Raw genomic sequence first — 18,655 nt, 5'->3', positions numbered from 1 at the left:
CTAAAAAAAAAGGCCTGAAAAAGGGGGGAACATTATTGAAGAGACAACCATTTGAAAAGATGTGACCGGGGGTACGCTTTTGTCTTTCTTGTAAGCACGTCGATGGCATCCGTCGGAGCGGTGCTTGTTGATGGAGTCGACGGCGGAGTTGTGTATCCTTCCTCTATCCACCATTACGGTCCATGTTTTTGCTTGAATTTTTCTTTGTTTTCCAGACTTCTTTTTCGCGACCTTGTGTAGTAGCATTTCCTGTTGGATGGCCCTGTTATCTCTGGATGAACTAGCTCCTGATGAGCTTGTAAGCATGAAAATGTTGCTAGTTAGCCTCTTCTGCAGCTTGGCTTGAAATCTCTTTGAAAACTCATACGGCTTTGGATAGAAATCCGCTAGAATATTATCCTTCCCTTTGAGGTGCTTTACTTGGAACTTGTAAAGGGGAGAACTATTGTGCCCATCCGAGAATCCGGATTTGGGATAATCTTTGGATTTATCCTGGATCATCTTTAGGAAAAAAGCCTTCATATCCATCTCGATAAGAAACTCGTGTGAATTAAAAAGAAATTAAACTTTTTAATCCCATTCTTTATGGCAAGAATTTCTTTGAATGTGGAATGGTAATGTTGTTCAGCATCTTTGAACTTTCCACTGGCATATCCGCATATATTCCGTTAGCCATCTTCAACTTCAAAAAGTACCGCACTCCAATATTCGTTGCTGGCATCTGTCTACAATATCCTTTTCCATGATGTTCTCATATTCCGAAAACTATGAGTTTATGACTACTAAGAACTACTCATGAGATAAAGATAAAAGATATGTTATGGAAATGATCAATGATGATGATTCTAAGTCTAGAGATTCCAAAGCTTACGATATGATATTCTTATGAAGTTAATGACCCTTATACGATTCTTGATGTTAGTCGTTGTTGCTAGACTCACCTTATAATGCTAGTTCCTTCAAGGTGAGATATGATGATCATGACTACTCTATAATGGAATCGGGGGTTCTCGACCTTACGTCACCACGATAGAGTTATTGTTTGTCCAGGAGTTTTATGCATGCTTTATGATAAGTATATGATGATGAGATTACACCGCACCTAGAGGGCCGGGCATGATACCACGAAGGCGGGCGGCTTATGATTACACCGTGCCTAGATGGCCGGGCATGACACCGCAAAGGCGGGCGGCTTAAGATAACATCGTGCCTAGATGGCCGGACATGACACCACTAGTGGGCGGCATGCGATAGTTACCCGGACGCGGGTTAACGATGATAGTATATTTGATATGCATAGCATGTGTTTTCCTTTAAAAGTTAAGCAGGTTATATTTTCACCTCATGTTCCTTTATTCCTTTATTGTGCTAGTATTATTCATGCCTTACATACTAAGTACATTTTTTGTGCTGACGTCCTTTTCTTTTGGATGCTGTGTTCATGCCCACAGGTAGACAGGGAGACGGTGCAGGCCCGTAGGAGCTTATCTTATCAGCGGGTTTGAGAGCACTCCACTACTCCGGAGGTGCTACTTATGGTCATATTATTTTGTGTATATATTTGGGTATGACGGGGTCCTGTCCCGTCCTTATGTCACGGTACTCAAGTAGAGGCTCGTAGATACGGATACGTGGGCAGTTGATGTCTTATGGATATATCGGTGTATATTTTGGTATATCATTTTTGTAGCCATGAGTGCTTGTATAGATATCTATATATGCATATGTTGCCTTCGAGGTTGTGTATGTTCAGGGTTGGGTATGATGACTAGCATAATGAGTGGTGCTCGATAGTCAGCTTTAGGTACCCGTCATGGCCCCTAGTTGAGTCGTGACAAATATGGAGTTTTCATTTACTGCAATATATGGGTTTCATACTATAGAAGATAGGAAAGAACTGCGGATGAACTCAGAAGGCTGCATGGACAACTGTCAACACCATGGCTTGCTATGGGTGATTATAATGCAATTAGAGATGCTGATGATAGGATGCATGGTACTGCTATGCAAGAAGGAGTAATAAGGGACTTCAATTACTTTATGATGGATACTGGTATGATAGAGATGAAGACTATGGGCAGACAATATTCATGGACAAATGAAAATATGCTCAGCAAGATTGATAGGGCATTAGTAAATGACCATTGGATGCTACTGTTCCCACTTATGGAAGTTATTTTGTAGGATCCTGGATACTCTGACTATTCACCAATGTCTACACATGTTGCTGATAGTAGAGGGCATAAAGCTAAACCATTTAAATTTCTTAATTGCTTAGCAGATCATAGGGATTTCTTAAAGATAGTGGAGGAGGCCTGGTGCAAACCAGTATTGGGCTCAAATATGGCTATGATATGGAGGAAACTCAAGCATGTGAAGCGAGGGCTCTAAAGAAAACGAATCAACGAAGCAGTGGGGATTGATAATAAAGTACAGGATTTAAAACAACAGCTACAGAACATACAGGTTCAAATGAGGAATCCATCACCGGTTCCTTTACTATATGCAGAAGAGAAAGAGATCAAGGGCAAACTTGAACACTGGTTAGGCATTGAGGAAAATATTCTGAGACAAAAATCCAGAATACAATGGCTGCAATTGGGGGATTCAAATAATGCCTTTTTCTATGCAAGCTTGAATGGTAGAGTTGCTTCAAATGGCATTAGTAGTCTGATAAACAGGGATGGAGAAATTTTGCAGAATCAAGGTGCTATTGAGGATGAGGTGACTGGCTTCTATCAAACCTTGATAGGAACACATGCTGAGCAGTTACCAGCAGTTGATCCCACCATTATGCAGTTGGGAAAGTCACTAACCAGAGGACAACAACTGGAGCTCATGAAGGAGGTTACTAAGGAGGAGGTGTTCATGGCTTTGAATGATATAGATGATCTAAAGGCACCAGGCTGTGATGGGTTTACTGCAAGATTCTTCAAAAAAGCATGGGTTGTGGTGGGGGAACAAGTGACTGATGTTGTACTTCATTTCTTTGCAACAGGCAATCTGTACTTTCCCATTAACTGTACCAACATTACCCTAATCCCAAAAGTTCAAAATCCAACTAAGATATCAGAATATAGGCCAATCTCTTGCTGCTCAGTATTGTATAAACTCATATCCAAGATCCTTACAAAAAGAATGGAGAAGGTCATGGATGATTTAGTTGATAAAATTCAGGTAGCTTTTGTACCAGGAAGGGTGATCACAGACAATATCATCCTTAGCCATGAATTAGTTAAAGGATATACAAGGAAAGGCATTTCTGCAAGGGTCATGTTGAAGATAGATATGAGGAAAGCATATGACTCTATTGAATGGGCATATTTGGAACAGATCTTGGTTTGTCTAAAATTCCCTGAGCAGTTTGTACAATGGCTAATGAAGTGTATCAGATCTGTATCATACTCAGTACTGATTAATGGTGAACCTACAAAGCTATTCCAAGTACAAAAAGGACTGAGGCAAGGGAACCCCCTAACCCCATTTCTTTTTGTCTCGACCATGGAGTATCTGTCAAGAATCTTGAAAACTCTAAAAGATCAGCAATCTTTTAAATTCCACCCAAGATGTGCTAAACTGAACCTTATCCAACTAAGCTTTGTAGATGACTTACTCTTATTATGCAAGGGTGATCTTACTTCTGTGACTTAGCTATCCATGGATTCCAAAGATTTTCCCATGCTTCTGGACTGAATGCTAATTTAGAGAAAAGCTTCATATAGTTTGGAGGAGTTAAGCCAGATATGCAGAATGCTATACTACAAGTTTTGGGGTTTGTTAAAAGAGATTTGCCCGTTAGGTATTTAGGAGTTCCATTGAGTACTAAGAGGGTATTAGTTGTCCAATGCAAAACACTGGTGGAAAAGATACTGAGTAGAGTGAAATCTTGGACTACAAAATTCTTGTCCTATGCTGGAAGGATACAGCCGATCAAAACAGTACTATTCTCCATACAGGTCTTTTGGTCCCAAGTTTTTATTTTGTCAAAGAAGGTGGTGAAGATTATAGAGGCCTCTTGCAGAGCTTTCTTATGGATAGGGCAGGCTGATACAGCAAAGAAGGCACTAATTGCCTGGGATAAACTTTGTTGCCTAAAGGTTTCTGGGGGATTAAATATACTTGATGTTCAAGTGTGGAACAAAGCTGCAATCTGCAAGCTGTTGTGTATATTAAGTAAGAAGAAAGATAAGCTCTGGTTGGTGTGGGTACACACCTATTATGTCAAAGGAGGGAGTGTATGGGATGCCAACTGCAAACAGGCATCCTGGATAGTCCAAAGAATCATCAAGGCTCAGAAGTAATTTGACATGGCAGGATATGATGAAGCTAATGTACTTGGAATGAGGTCCTTCTCAATAAAGATGCAATATAGTAAGTTGAGAGGTGTGATGCCCAAGGTGGACTGGAGAAGGATAGTGTGCAATAATCAGGGAGCTCCTAAATGGATTTTCATTTTATATATGGCAGTTTCAAGGAGACTCCTTACTAGAACTAGGTTAGCAAGATGAGGAATCCTTACTGAGGTGAAATGTCCTCTTTGTGATAGGGTGGATGAGATATAGAACATTTGCTCTTTGAGTGCTCTTTCTCTGCAACTATTTGGGAGAAGGTGTTGGCATGGCAAGGTATACAAAGGAGAGCAATGACTTGGCAACAGGAAGTACATTGGGCAATCTGTCATGCTAAGGGCAGAACTGGCAAAGCTGAGGTATACAACATGGCATTGACAAGTAGTGTTTATCATATTTGGCAGAAGCGGAACTGGAGAATATTTCAGAAGAGATCAAGGGGTGCAGCAGAACTTACTAGATTGATCATTCAAGAAGTGCATTGTAGAAGAGGCAAGAATAGGGAAACAGTTAAAGCCTTAGACAATTTAAATTTCTATCCCTCATAGCTGTGTAGGATGCATTGAATTGTAGTGGTTGATGCTGATAGCAGTTGCGGGTCTATTAGAGCTAACAGTTTTTTGTACATATTTGCTACTTGGTAAATAAAATATCTTTACTTACCAAAAAAATAATATACATCTACTTAAATTAAAAAATAGAAAGTTATAACTATATATATTTATAAATATACAATCTTGAATTTTATTATACTCATGAGATATTAGTAAATATAAAATTTAAGTAATACATATAACTTAAACATATATACCTAAAATATACTTAGAACATACTTATAATATACATATACTTAAGTTATGAAATAGAAAGTTATATACTTAGAAAAAAACAATCTTGAATTTTATAATACTCATAAGTTGTTAGTAAATATATAAACTTAAGATAATACATATAACTTATATATATATATATATATATATATATATATATATACACTTAAGTTAAAATATACAACCTTGAGTTTCTTAATACTTATAACCTATGGATATATATAAAACTTTTATATATATATATATATATATATATATATATATATATATATACAAACTAATAAACTATAGTGTTAATTTATGTATAAAATACGTAATTAAGCAAAAAATAAAAAATAAAATTTTTTTGGCTAACCGGTTACCGATTTGGTAGAAGGGCACCAGAACCAGGCCGGTTAGAGCCAAACCGACCGGCTAACCGGTACAGGTTAATCGGTAACCATCAGCCTGGAACGGTTCAGAAACCAGTAATTGGCTGGTATGCTAACCGAAACCATAACGGGTCCCGGGTCAACCGGTTGACTGGTTTATGTGAAATGTTGCAAGAAACTTTTATGTAAAATGTAAAATGAGTGTAGGCATTATAAGCAACTATCTTTAGGATAGTAATCTTTTCTACATATATAGTGCAAATGGGTAAATAAAAATTATGTTTGCAAGATACAATTCTTATTCAAGAAATTAAAATTTCATTTTTTGTTTCTTCTACGACAGAAGTTCAACCCAATAGAAAACGGAACGTCAATATATTTTCGTTGGGAGAAATGCAGAAGATTCTGGCAGAATTTCAGAAAAATAGCTTTTCTCACTGTGACAACAATACAGGAAAAAAGCTTTTGTATAGATGTGTATTTTGATTTTAAATGCAGCTAACAATTAAAGACAAAAACAAAAAGGTTGATTACCAACATAAGTTCTGGTTAGTGCCTCAATGAGCATCACAAGCCTTGAAAAAGACACACCTTCTTTTTAATTATTTGATTATTATTATCAAAAAATTATTATATATAAAAATCTATGTCATCGATCAGGAATTATTGACAGAATATGTTGTCAAATAACAAAAATTCGTGGTTAATTCTATTTAAATGTCATATCAACGTCAGCTTGTAAAAAAAATATATTAGCTATGAACTATTAGAGATAGATCAACAACTGATTCCTTTTGTTTTTTCTAGTCATAAAACACGAAATACTATACTAATAAAAAGAAGCATTCTTTAAGCATGCCTTAATAATGCTACACTCCTTTTGCACATATATAAGGTTAGTATGAATATGAATCATCTAAATACCTTTTCAAGAATAAATATGATTCATCCAAATACCTTTTCAAGTATAAATATGATTCATCCAAATAAAAGGCTTCATCTATATCATTTTCATGATCTCGATCTAATTATCAAGTATTACTGTAAGTTTTAATTTATGTCTTATAACCTTGAAAATAATATTCCACATTTTGCATAAATGCTAGGAAATTATATATAACCGATCCAATTTCCTCTGGTAAACATGCATGCAAGACATAATATCTATTATTAGAGTATGTCCATTTATTCTAATATTTATAAATATTAAATTTTCAAATCATATTCTATTGTTAATTAAGGACTAAGAACATAAGGTAGAACCCGGTTTTATCACTTTCTTCTTGATCTTTTGTTGCAGTGTCTTTTGCCATATACTCTCAAGCAATATCTTTGACCGTTAAAGATATACAGATGCATAGGTGAAAGGATTTGAGAATCAAGTAATTCATCACACTTTGCTCTTTGCCGCAATTTGACATTTTCTCTTCTGATATGCTAGCCTTATATATGTGCAAAAGGAGTGTAGCTGTAGAATAAAGAAATATACTCAGTTTAGTCATTTAATTCAGGAAAACAGTTATGTATACTAGCTGTGTATACAGCCTATATATATGATGTATATGTGTATGTAGAAGATTAAGCTTGATGAATAAAGTTGATATTTCCTTCTCTCTCAGTATCTCTCGTCTCTCCTCTTTCTCTGATCTCTCTTCTTCTTTCTTATGATCTCCATAATATCTATACGGAATATTACTATATACTCTTGATCTTAATATTCATTCTTAGCTTCAAATATTAAAATGATATCAATGCAGGTGGTTTAATCATCTGTTTTTTTGTGAAATTCATTCAGTTACTAAACATGATTCTGGAGAATTATCAAATCTTGCTTCCGCTCAATCTTCAAATTTTGAAATCTTGAAAACTGACTAATATCGGTGTAAATGGTGTTACTGGTGGAGTTCCTATCAATGGAGGGGCTCAATCTGGTTCAGAAACACAAACTAACAATGGAATTCCATTCAATAATGGAGTTTCGAATGGAGGAAATCAGTTTCAACAAAATGCAAATCAAGCTATGGGAAGCGACTATACTCATCCCTTGTTCTTGAGTTCAACTGATATAAGTGGTATTCATATTATACCATTTCAGTTGACTGGGATGGAAAGTTACTCTATTTGGTATAGGTCTATGAGACTTGCCTTACTTGGAAGAAACAAGTTTGCTTTAGTTGATGGTACTGGTGGTAAAGATAAATTTCTACGAGGAAATGGAAAACCACTGGGAAAGAGTCAATTCTATAGTGCTTTCTTGGGTGATAAACTCAATCTCTAAAAGTCTACTTGGAGGATTTATGTATGCTACAAGTGCTGAAGCAATTTGGCAAGACTTGGCTAAAAGGTTCAACAAAGTAGATGGCTCAAGAACCTTTAATGTTCATAAGGAGATGGCAACTCTTACCCAAGGTATTGCTTCTGTTTCTGTGTATTTTTCAAGACAGAAGGATCTTTAGGAAGAGTTTGAGGCTCTTGTGCCAGCACCTGGTTGTAATTGTGAAAAATCCAGGGAGTTTGTGTTGCACTTACAAAAACTGAAGTTGTTTTAGTTCTTGATGGGGTTGAATGACTCATATGGTCAAGATAGGAGTCAAATTCTTATGATGTGCCCCTTACCATCTGTGAACAAGGCTTACTCAATGATAATTAGTGATGAGAGTCAAAAACCAGTTGCAGGAACTGCTGGTGTCTTAGGCCAAAATTCTAGTACTGCAAACTATGATATTGCTTTATATACTAGAAATAATGGACATGGAAATCAGAACTATCATGGAATCAATAACTATGGAGGAAACAATCAGAGGTTTAAAAAGAACTATAACAGTTTCTGTGAACTCTGTAAGTGTAAAGTACATTGAAAAGAAACTTGCTACAAACTAGTTGGATTTCCTGCTAATTTCAAGTCCAAGAAGAAAGGTGGTTCAGGTGGTGTACATAGTGCACATAATGTGAACTTGATTAATGATGGAAGTCTTGCTGAGAATTTCACTCAGACTGGTCAAGAAGGTTCAAACTACATATATGGTCAAAATACAAATGTAGGTGCTCCAAGACCGATGGTTCTAGATCAGAACTCTGGTGGTTCAATGACACAAAGTCTCAATGGTCAAAATATGGTTCAAAACTGTCAGATGAATCAAGAAGGATATCAAGGACCACTCACTAAAAACCAATATGAGCAGATAGTTCAGCTGCTGAATCAGAAGAATGCTACTTCCACTTCTGCACCTTTTTCTGCTAATGTTGCTGCTAATAATGTCACTAACAATGCTACTACTTCAAGTGTAGATAGGTGTCTAGTTTCATTGACACCTAACGGTGTTGAATGGATCATAGATACTAGAGCCATAAATCACATGGCCTCAGATCTAAGCTTACTAATGTCACGACCCAACCCCGTAGGCCGTGACAAGTGCCCGAGCTGGGCACCCATACAAACCTGATAACCATAATCAGCGTACTAACAGATTATACATATGCAAAAGTCAGACTTCAGACCATATCTGGCATAATCAGATCTTATACAAACAGAATATTAATACGTCGCCCCAAAATGTGTCACAAATACATATACATACCGCGGACACAGCTTCCAGCAGGTAGTATCACACATAGGCCGGTAAGGCAATCATAGTATAGGGGGACGTCCAGAATACGAATCACACTGACATAACTGAACAGAGATTACCCACAACCCACACATATGTCTACAGACCTCTACGAATCATAACAGAATCACATGACGGGACAGGGCCCCGCCGTACCCATAAATAGACATACACATATGCATCGGAAGAGTCAGTACCCAAAACATAGGCTCCAGAACAAGGGAGCGCTCCAAGATAGCTGAACAGGAATCCTAAGCCGATGGATCATCCAAATAAGTATCTGTACAGCATGAAACGCAGCCCCCGAAGAAAGGGGGTCAGTACGAAATATGTACTGAGTATGCAAAGCATGAAATATGGTAAACAGGATCATAATCAAAACCAGAAGTACAGAAAATAAATGCAAAATCCAGAATATCAAAATGCTTACTTTTAAAACACAAATCATGCAGGGGCTCTTAGAATATGGTCGCCCGCCCGTCAATGGCACCATAACACATCATACTCCAGAATATTTCATATCTCCGAAGCCCGGCATACCGCGGTCAAAAATCCAGCGGCCAATATCACATATACACGGTACCCGACCCTATAGCGGAGGGGCTCGGCGAACCGGATACATCATAACACCAAATATACACGGTGCACAGCCCCCGATAACGAGAGGGTCTCGGACCGTGGACACATCATACTCCAGAATATCACATAGTGCGCACGATAACATAACCGGCCCGGGACTCGGCGAAAGATATAACCATATGCACGAGCAGAGTCGTGGGAGACTATGTGCAGTTTAAATCACTTTCAAAAACTCCATAGAATAGTCAAAACGAATTATCATTTAAAATCCGAGAATAGTCAAATCAAGTTTTCTCCCGAATGCCACTCGGGAACATATCAAATAGAACTTTAGAAATCATAGTTACGCATCGGAATCATAAATATAAGAATTACCCTTTCAGACTCAACAGATAAGTATATAATCATACTCGGGGGTCGGAAAGATAGTCATATTAAGTTCTTTCTAAAAGTCATCAGAATTACATAAAGGAAAGTAGCGGGACCCACGGACGGGTGTCGACCCAAGCCTGGCCCGCCTATGGAAAACATAGTCATCATATGCCATAAAAGCTCCTACGAACATAACGAGGCAATCCGAGCCTTTCTGTGAAAGTTACGGCCGTTCGTAGTTACGGAACTTTTTAAAAACAAAACTTTTTATGCAACATTTGAAAATCAAATATTCCAAAGACATAAGGGTCAATATTTCATCACATCAAGCATAAGAATACCAAGAAACAAATAAGGATCATAGACATGCTCGGATCGCGAGAATAGAATTTCCTCCAGGCTCGTGTCATAGCCTATTTATAACTAAGGCATGCCGAAAGAAGGAAGGGTTAAGCTTTACATACATTGTCCGCTTCCTAAGCTAATCCGAATTCAAGTCTCGACTTCTCAAAATCTACAATAACATCATTTGGCACCAAACATTAGTCATAAGCGCTTAGAAATCCAATTCTAAATTAGCATTTCATTTACAGAAATTTGGGCAGCACTTCCCCTGCAAACTCAACAACCCCGAGAATTCAACTCGGCCAAATCTTTAACAACAATACCAACAACCATACCAACAACATCAATAATCAATTCAGAATGCATTCTAACGTCAATAACTCATTTCTACATAATTCGACGACATTCCATTTATATTCAATTAACCACATATGATCAAGCCAACATCAAGGCTTATACGTTCAAATACTAATCCGAAATCCTTCAACATAATTCAAGAACATTTCAACCAATTCACACAATATTCAAACGGCCCAACCAAAGGGGCATCACCACCCGAAACCTCTCAAATTCCCATATGGACAACAACAACACATTTCGTTCTTCCAAATTCATAAACTACACCAACAATCCACACATTAACAACATTAACCTCAATAATACAAGAAACTATAATAAAATCACATCACCTTCTCCAACAACCTTCAAACGATTACAACTTCAATTTGAATCATTAAACCATCATTTTCATCATAGAATCCATACAACAACAACCAAAAACACTAAATAAAATTTGGTCACCACATCCTACAAAACACCACATATACACGGCCATACACTAACATCCATATTTTCATAAATTTCATCCATTTCCACTTACTACAACATGCACAACCCTTTATAACACATGAAAAGAGGATTAAAACTTACCTTCTTCCCTTAGTTCTTCAACATTGCTTGAGTTGAGAATTGTAAGGATGAATGGTTTGCTTGCTATAACAATTACTCCATGTTGTTTAGGACCTTCCAATGAGTGGAAAACATAGAAGAAAATAATTTTTAGGGGTCAAATTGGAGGGGCTAAATTCGGCCAGCCATGGCCGAATTCTCTCTTCTCTCTTTCTTCATGTTCTCCACGTTTCTCAAGTCTTCTAATGTGTAAAAAGATGAAAAATGTGATTAATTAGTCATCCTTTCTCTACTTGTATGATTCATCCATGTGTGCCATGGCCCACACATGATTTGGATGAATTTTATTTGGCCAACTCATGGGTGGGAACCACCATATGCCACACGGCCAAATGGCTTATTTTTCATGAATTACCAAGTTTCCATAATTCACCTTTTAACCCCAAATTTTTCTTATTCCAAATTTACCCTTAACACTCCATACCAATGAAAAGATGAATATGCAACTTGTGCATTAAAACAAAATCGAAGGTCAAAATTCTCAACCTCGTATCCCGGAATGGTCTTGTCCTTAACTTTTTGTGGTTAACCCGGATTATCCTAATGTACAAAATACGGGATATAACATCCTCCCCCCCTTTAGAACATTCGTCCTCGAATGTTAAACTAGCCTTACGGGGTCTTATAAGTACTTCGGGAGAGTCTCTTTCATAGCTGTCACATACAGTTCATTAATCAATCAACACAACCCATTTGGGAAATTAGATTACCTGGAGACATAGGAAACAAATAGGAATACGTAATCTTCATCTCTTTCCTGATATTGTTCCGTCACAATACCTTAACGGAAGTTATGTTTTTTTTTTGTACGCAATCTTCTCATCTGATGACCTGGTATAGATATAGGCTATTCCTCGTAGGATGACTTTTCTGGGGAAAATACTCTGAAGGGGTCGCCTACATATTTGTGAAGCATTGACACGTGGGAGACCAATTGCGCTGTTTCCAAATTCGACAGTAGATCTAATTCATAAGCAACCTTGCCTATCTTACGGACAATCCGATAAGGTCCAATATACCTTGGACTGAGCCTCTCTTTTCTGCCGAATCTCATAACACCCTTCAAGGGTAACACTTCCAAAGATACCCAATCGTCGACCTGGAACACTAGGTGTCGACGTCGGTTATCTGCATATGACTTTTGTTGCCTCCGAGCTGCTAATAACCGCTCCCGAATGAGTTTCACTTTGCCAGCTACTTGCTGAATCATATCTGGCCCCAATTAATTTAGTTTGCCAACATCGGGCCAGCCAATCGGTGTCCTGCACCTTCTGCCATACCTAGCCTCGTACGGCTATCTGGATGCGAGAATAGTTGCTATTATTATCGGCAACTCCCATAAGTGGCAGACGATCATCCCAGCTGTCTCTAAAATCAATAACGCAGGCCCGCAACATATTCCTTAGCGTCTGAATAGCATGTTCGGTCTGCTCATCAGTTGAGGGTGACATACTGTATCGAGATTCACTTGCGGTTCAATGGTTAACGTCATCCTTGTCACTGTTTTACCTTTACATTCCGAGTACGCACCCAACATGACTTTGTTGCTAGTGGGTATAATGGTTATGTCCTTCAAGCTATTTCTCCTAGTTCTTTTCCAGGACTACTTCTATCGATCCAAAGTATGTATATACGAAATGGTCCTGCATCCCTTGCTATCCTTCACGGTACAACTTACACTTATGGCAACTCATAATTCGAGTTCAAACTAAATCCTTGGGCTCTTGCCACAACTATTCCTTTAGCTTTCTGCCACAACTGTTTCTTTAACCTTTATCCCTCAAATCTTACAATACAACCCAAAAGCATAGGGTTACGAAAATTCTTACTCCCTTACGAGTCTCTCATAACACAAGTATACGTGTCTTCGATTTCCTTGTATCGGCGATCGTTTGAACTCTAACTCCAAACTAGTAAATTTTCCCTTCTGGAGCATAAGGACGTCATAATCTCTTTCAAGTCCAAAGTGCTTTCCCCCCCTTATTAAGGAGGTCCTAATGCACCAACAGTTTTTTTTTATATCCATCGTCTCGACATTTATCTTTCGAGAATTAGAAATCTCTTAACATCGTTGCACGGCCTAATCATCCTTTTCTTTACTTCTTATTTTTTTGGTTATAGTCACTACTTTTTCGTTCCCCTTGTCGAAGTCTGTCCTCTCACCTCACACATTCCTCTTTTGTTCCATACTACTACACTCTATCCTTCTCACACGCCTAACCTCAGATTTCTTTATCCAAATAGGGTTGTGCTTTGCCCGTCGTTTCTCTTGGGGGCTTTACTCCCTCATGTTTCTTACTTTTCGCTTTTTCCCGACATTTGGGTCACCTTGCCCCCTTTTTTTTCTGCTCACTTTCTTTCCCAAATATCATTATATTAGAATTTTTAGTGAAAACAAGATCAGCTTGCCTTGTAACATTTGTGCCATTTTATTTTCTTTCACTTGAGCTTTATTACCCTGTCCGATTAATGCCTTCCAATATGTCACAACGTCGATTACTGGGATATACATACCCACTGATATAGTCATGCATGGAATGTCATATACATACGTATGCATAATTGCTACCATCTTACTTACAAAATATTCCCAAACACTATTCAGCTTACCCTGATTCTAAAGCTGTAATGCGCCTTCCTTCTTTTTCACTGGTTCAGTTTGCCTCGTTCTGCACGACCTCTTGAGGTTTCTGTCCACTCCGCGGACTCTAATTTTTCCTTAGATTAACCTAGCTTCTCATTTACTTCTTACGTCTGAATTTGTAAGACTTTCAGAAAAATTCCCCGGGGTCACCCATCCTAAAATTGCTCCCACTCCAAAGACGCTTAACTTTGGGACTCTGATGAAATTCGATGTTCTGACGTTAATATGATCGCGTCAACCTCGTCGCATGACCTTCAGCACATAATCTGGAGTAAATTGGAGTCTTAACAGATTTCAGAACGGTCTCATAACACATCTGCTGCCGAATTAGAAAGGGTCTCGCACGTTACTCAATAATTCGTTAATACTTGCAGGCATTCCAAATTCTCAGTTAGGCGGCATTCATATTCCAACGATAAGTGTCCAAAGTTCTCTCGAAGTAGTATCTTTATCTCAACCTATATCATCTACCTCCTCCGTATCACATCATATTTCATAACACATCATATTTCGGAAAACTCATCACACTTCGGAATTAAAGCATAGTGCTTGTATCTGAAATACAATTCGTACATACGAGGTACAGAAGATAAATATAATAATCAGAATGCCAAAATGCTTAGCTATCTTCTGAAAAACATTTTTGTCTCATATATACGGAAAACAGAACATATTATATGAGCTGACATTAACCGATGTGGGATTCGCCTAAACCAATGTGGGATTTGGCCTAAACCAGTGTGGAATTTGCCTCACCACTGGGTTTGCCCCACCATTGGGTTTGCCCCACCACCGGCTCCGATACCAACTGATCATATTCCAGAATACATATCTATATCATATAACGTGTCCCGGCCCTCCAGTGAGGGAACTCGGTAAACAGAACCATCATATCATATATCATGAGATTATCACATCATCAAATCATCACATATCATATCACATACCACATACGGTCCGTAATGGGACCCGGCGGACAGAACATGGTCGCCACTCACCTTCGGCACCGTCTGGATACTAGAATGGCAGTTATTATTATAGGCAAACTCGATGAGCGGTAAATAATCGTTCCATACTCGTACTCATTTAATTGCGTCTATCTTGGGTGCTTCCTTTGGTATCCCCTTACCATATCTCTCCAGCTTATGCCCATCCTTCTTTCCTGTGCACGAGGAATTTTATAATACTTCTTCATTCTTCGGAAATACTATTCCTACATAATCCCTTCCTCTTTTTTTTTTTTCAATAGCCCACCTTTATACTTAGTGACATAGATCTCGACATACTTCTAGTCACTTCCTCGCCAGGCTTTGCTCATTTTGTAACAACACTTATTTTATTCACATAATATCCTGTTCATAATCAATCTCATAGTGTCACACTTCTTGACCTTAACATCTTACAGCTGTATTATCCATACATTCATATCCGTCGTAATTCTCTTTCCTCCGTGTTCTTGTCTTAATCATACTATTGTTTCTTTCTAACTATGAACTCGTTATACTCTATCCCTGCTTATCAATTCAGTTGGTACCTTAATAGCGCTCTATCAAAATTTACCAATCTCTATCACCAACCTTTTCCAAATTCCTTTACCATATCGATATCGACCTCCTACTTACTATTATCATCAATTCAGCGGTTGGCTTATTTTTCAAGGTCAGCCGTACTTGCAACTTAATCAAATTCTATCTTTGCTATTGATACAACCTTTCAAGGCATATTACAACCCATATCTCATCCTCTGTTTATTTCTGGGAAAATTTCGGCAGAGTTTCCTCTATATTTCTTACTATCTCAAAACCTGCACGCAGGAAATACCAACAATGCCTCACAGGGCCAACACGTATATGTATCTATCATATCATATCGCAGCCACACAGGGCTCCCAGTATCAACAACAGTAAGAAAATGATGGACTTACCTCGTATGTCCAACTCGAACTGCACCTGTTACACTTTCCTGTTTACTTTTCCTTTCGGTTTTCAACTTTACATTTCGATCATACTTCAATACCTTACCTGACATATATCTTTCGTACCTTTACTTACCTGCGCGCTTCATAGCTTCCAATATCATCAGTCACTTTCTTCTGTCGATGTCGTTCTTCTGCTGAAATCGAAGGTTAGTGTAAGGAATTTCATTTCCTATGACGTGGCTCTATCGCACAATCTAAGACAGAAAAAGGGTCACTGATTCCTAAATGCCCCGCGACCTCCAGCTTATAAGTGTGGCCGGCTTCACACCATAAACAAGACTTGCCGGACACGGTGCGCTGTAAACAATCCGAGGACGAATCGCTTTCCGATACCACTTTGTCACGACCCAACCCCGTGGCCGTGACTAGTGCCCGAGCCGGCACCCATACAAACCCGATAACCATAATCGGCGTACTAACGCTTATACATATGCAAAAGTCGACTTCGGACCATATCCGGCATAATCGGATCTTATACAAACGAATATCAATACGTCGCCCCAAAATGTGTCACAAATACATATACATACGCGGATACGGCTTCCGGCGGAGTAGTATCACACATAGGCCGGTAAGGCAATCATAGTATAGGGGGACGTCCAGAATATGAATCACACTGACATAACTGAACAGAGATTACCCACAACCCACACATATGTCTACAGACCTCTACGAATAATAACAGAATCATATGACGGGACAGGGCCCCGCCGTACCCATAAACAGACATATACACATGCATCGGAAGAGTCAGTACCCAAAACATAGGCTCCAGAACAAGGGAGCGCTCCAAGACAGCTGAACAGGAATCCTAAGCCGATGGATCCTCCAAATAAGTATCTGTACCTGCGCGGCATGAAACGCAGCCCCCCGAAGAAAGGGGGTCAGTACGAAATATGTACTGAGTATGCAAAGCATGAAATATGGTAAACAGGATCATAATCAAAACCAGAAGTACAGAAAATAAATGCAAAATCCAGAATATCAAAATGCTTACTTTTAAAACACAAATCATACAGGGGCTCTTAGAATATGGTCGCCCGACCGTCAATGGCGCCATAACACATCATACTCCAGAAGATTTCATATCTCCGAAACCCGACATACCGCGGTCAAAAATCCAGCGGACAATATCACATATACACGGTACCCGGCACATCATAACACCAAATGTACGGAGGCGATCGGCGAACCGGACACATCATAACACCAAATATACATGGTACCCGGCCCAATAGCAGAGGGGCTCGGCGAACCGGACACATCATACTCCAGAATATCACATAGTGCGCACGATAACATAACCGGCCCGGGACTCGGCGAAAGATATAACCATATGCACGAGCAGAGTCGTGGGAGACTATGTGCAGTTTAAATCACTTTCAAAAACTCCATAGAATAGTCAAAACGAATTATCATTTAAAATCCGAGAATAGTCAAATCAAGTTTTCTCCCGAATGCCACTCGGGAACATATCAAATAGAACTTTGGAAATCATAGTTATGCATCGGAATCATAAGTATAAAAATTATCATTTCAGACTCAACAGATAGGTATATAATCATACTCGGGGGTCGGAAAGATAGTCATATTAAGTTCCTTCCAAAAGTCATCAGAATTACATAAAGGAAAGTCGCGGGACCCACGGACGGGTGTCGACCCAAGCCGGGCCCGCCTATGGAAAACATAGTCATCATATGCTATAGAACCTCATACGAACATATCGAGGCGATCCGGTTCTGTCTACGAAAGTTACGGCCCTTCGTAGTAGAACTTTTTAAGAACAAAACTTTTTGCAACATTTGAAAACCAATCATTCCAAAAACATAAGGGCCATTATTTCATTACATTACGAATGTCAAAGATAAATTACAAATAAGAATCGTAGGCATAGTCGGATCGCAAGAACAGAATTTCCTCGAGGCTTGTGTCATAGCCTATTTACAATTAAGGCATGCCAAAAGAAGGAAGGGTTAAGCTTTACATACCTTGTCCGCTTCCTAAGCTAATCCGAATTCAAGTCTCGACTTCTCAAAATCTACAATAACATCATTTGGCACCAAACATTAGTCATAAGCGCTTAGAAATCCAATTCTAAATTAGCATTTCATTTACAGAAATTTGGGCAGCACTTCCCCTGTAAACTCAACAACCCCGAGAATTCAACTCGGCCAAATCCTTAACAACAATACCAACAACCATACCAACAACATCAATAATCAATTCAGAATGCATTCTAACGTCAATAACTCATTTCTACATAATTCGACGACATTCCTTTTATATTCAATTAACCACATATGATCAAGCCAACATCAAGGCTTATACGTTCAAATACTAATCCGAAATCCTTCAACATAATTCAAGAACATTTCAACCAATTCACACAATATTCAAACGGCCCAACCAAAGGGGCAACACCACCCGAAACCTCTCAAATTCCCATATGGACAACAACAACACATTTTGTTCTTCTAAATTCATAAACTACACCAACAATCTACACATTAACAACATTAACCTCAATAATACAAGAAACTATAATAAAATCACATCACCTTCTCCAACAACCTTCAAACGATTACAATTTCAATTTGAATCAGTAAACCA

General features: G+C 38.5%; 1 protein-coding gene across 1 annotated transcript; it reads left to right on the top strand.

The window, feature by feature from the left end:
• Nucleotides 1-8,189: 8,189 nt before the first annotated feature.
• On the top strand, nucleotides 8,190-8,893 carry LOC132044357 (uncharacterized). The gene is made up of 3 exons (XM_059434854.1): nucleotides 8,190-8,388; nucleotides 8,431-8,842; nucleotides 8,887-8,893. Exons 1-3 carry the CDS (start codon nucleotides 8,190-8,192, stop codon nucleotides 8,891-8,893), a joined length of 618 nt encoding a protein of 205 aa, XP_059290837.1.
• The last annotated feature ends 9,762 nt before the right edge of the window (nucleotides 8,894-18,655 follow it).

The sequence above is a fragment of the Lycium ferocissimum genome, unplaced genomic scaffold (assembly GCF_029784015.1).
Source record: "Lycium ferocissimum isolate CSIRO_LF1 unplaced genomic scaffold, AGI_CSIRO_Lferr_CH_V1 ctg4237, whole genome shotgun sequence".
NCBI classification, from domain to species: domain Eukaryota; kingdom Viridiplantae; phylum Streptophyta; class Magnoliopsida; order Solanales; family Solanaceae; genus Lycium; species Lycium ferocissimum.
The sequence above is the reverse complement of the archived record's forward strand: the minus strand, read 5'-3'. Positions and strand labels throughout refer to the sequence as shown.

Excerpts from the sequence above, each read along its gene's own strand:
- LOC132044357 (XM_059434854.1), top strand. The coding sequence starts at position 8,190 with ATGATAATTAGTGATGAGAGTCAAAAACCAGTTGCAGGAACTGCTGGT. Across the intron at positions 8,389-8,430 it reads TAACAGTTTCTGTGAACTCT|TTGGATTTCCTGCTAATTTC; the intron begins GTAAGTGTAAAG and ends GCTACAAACTAG.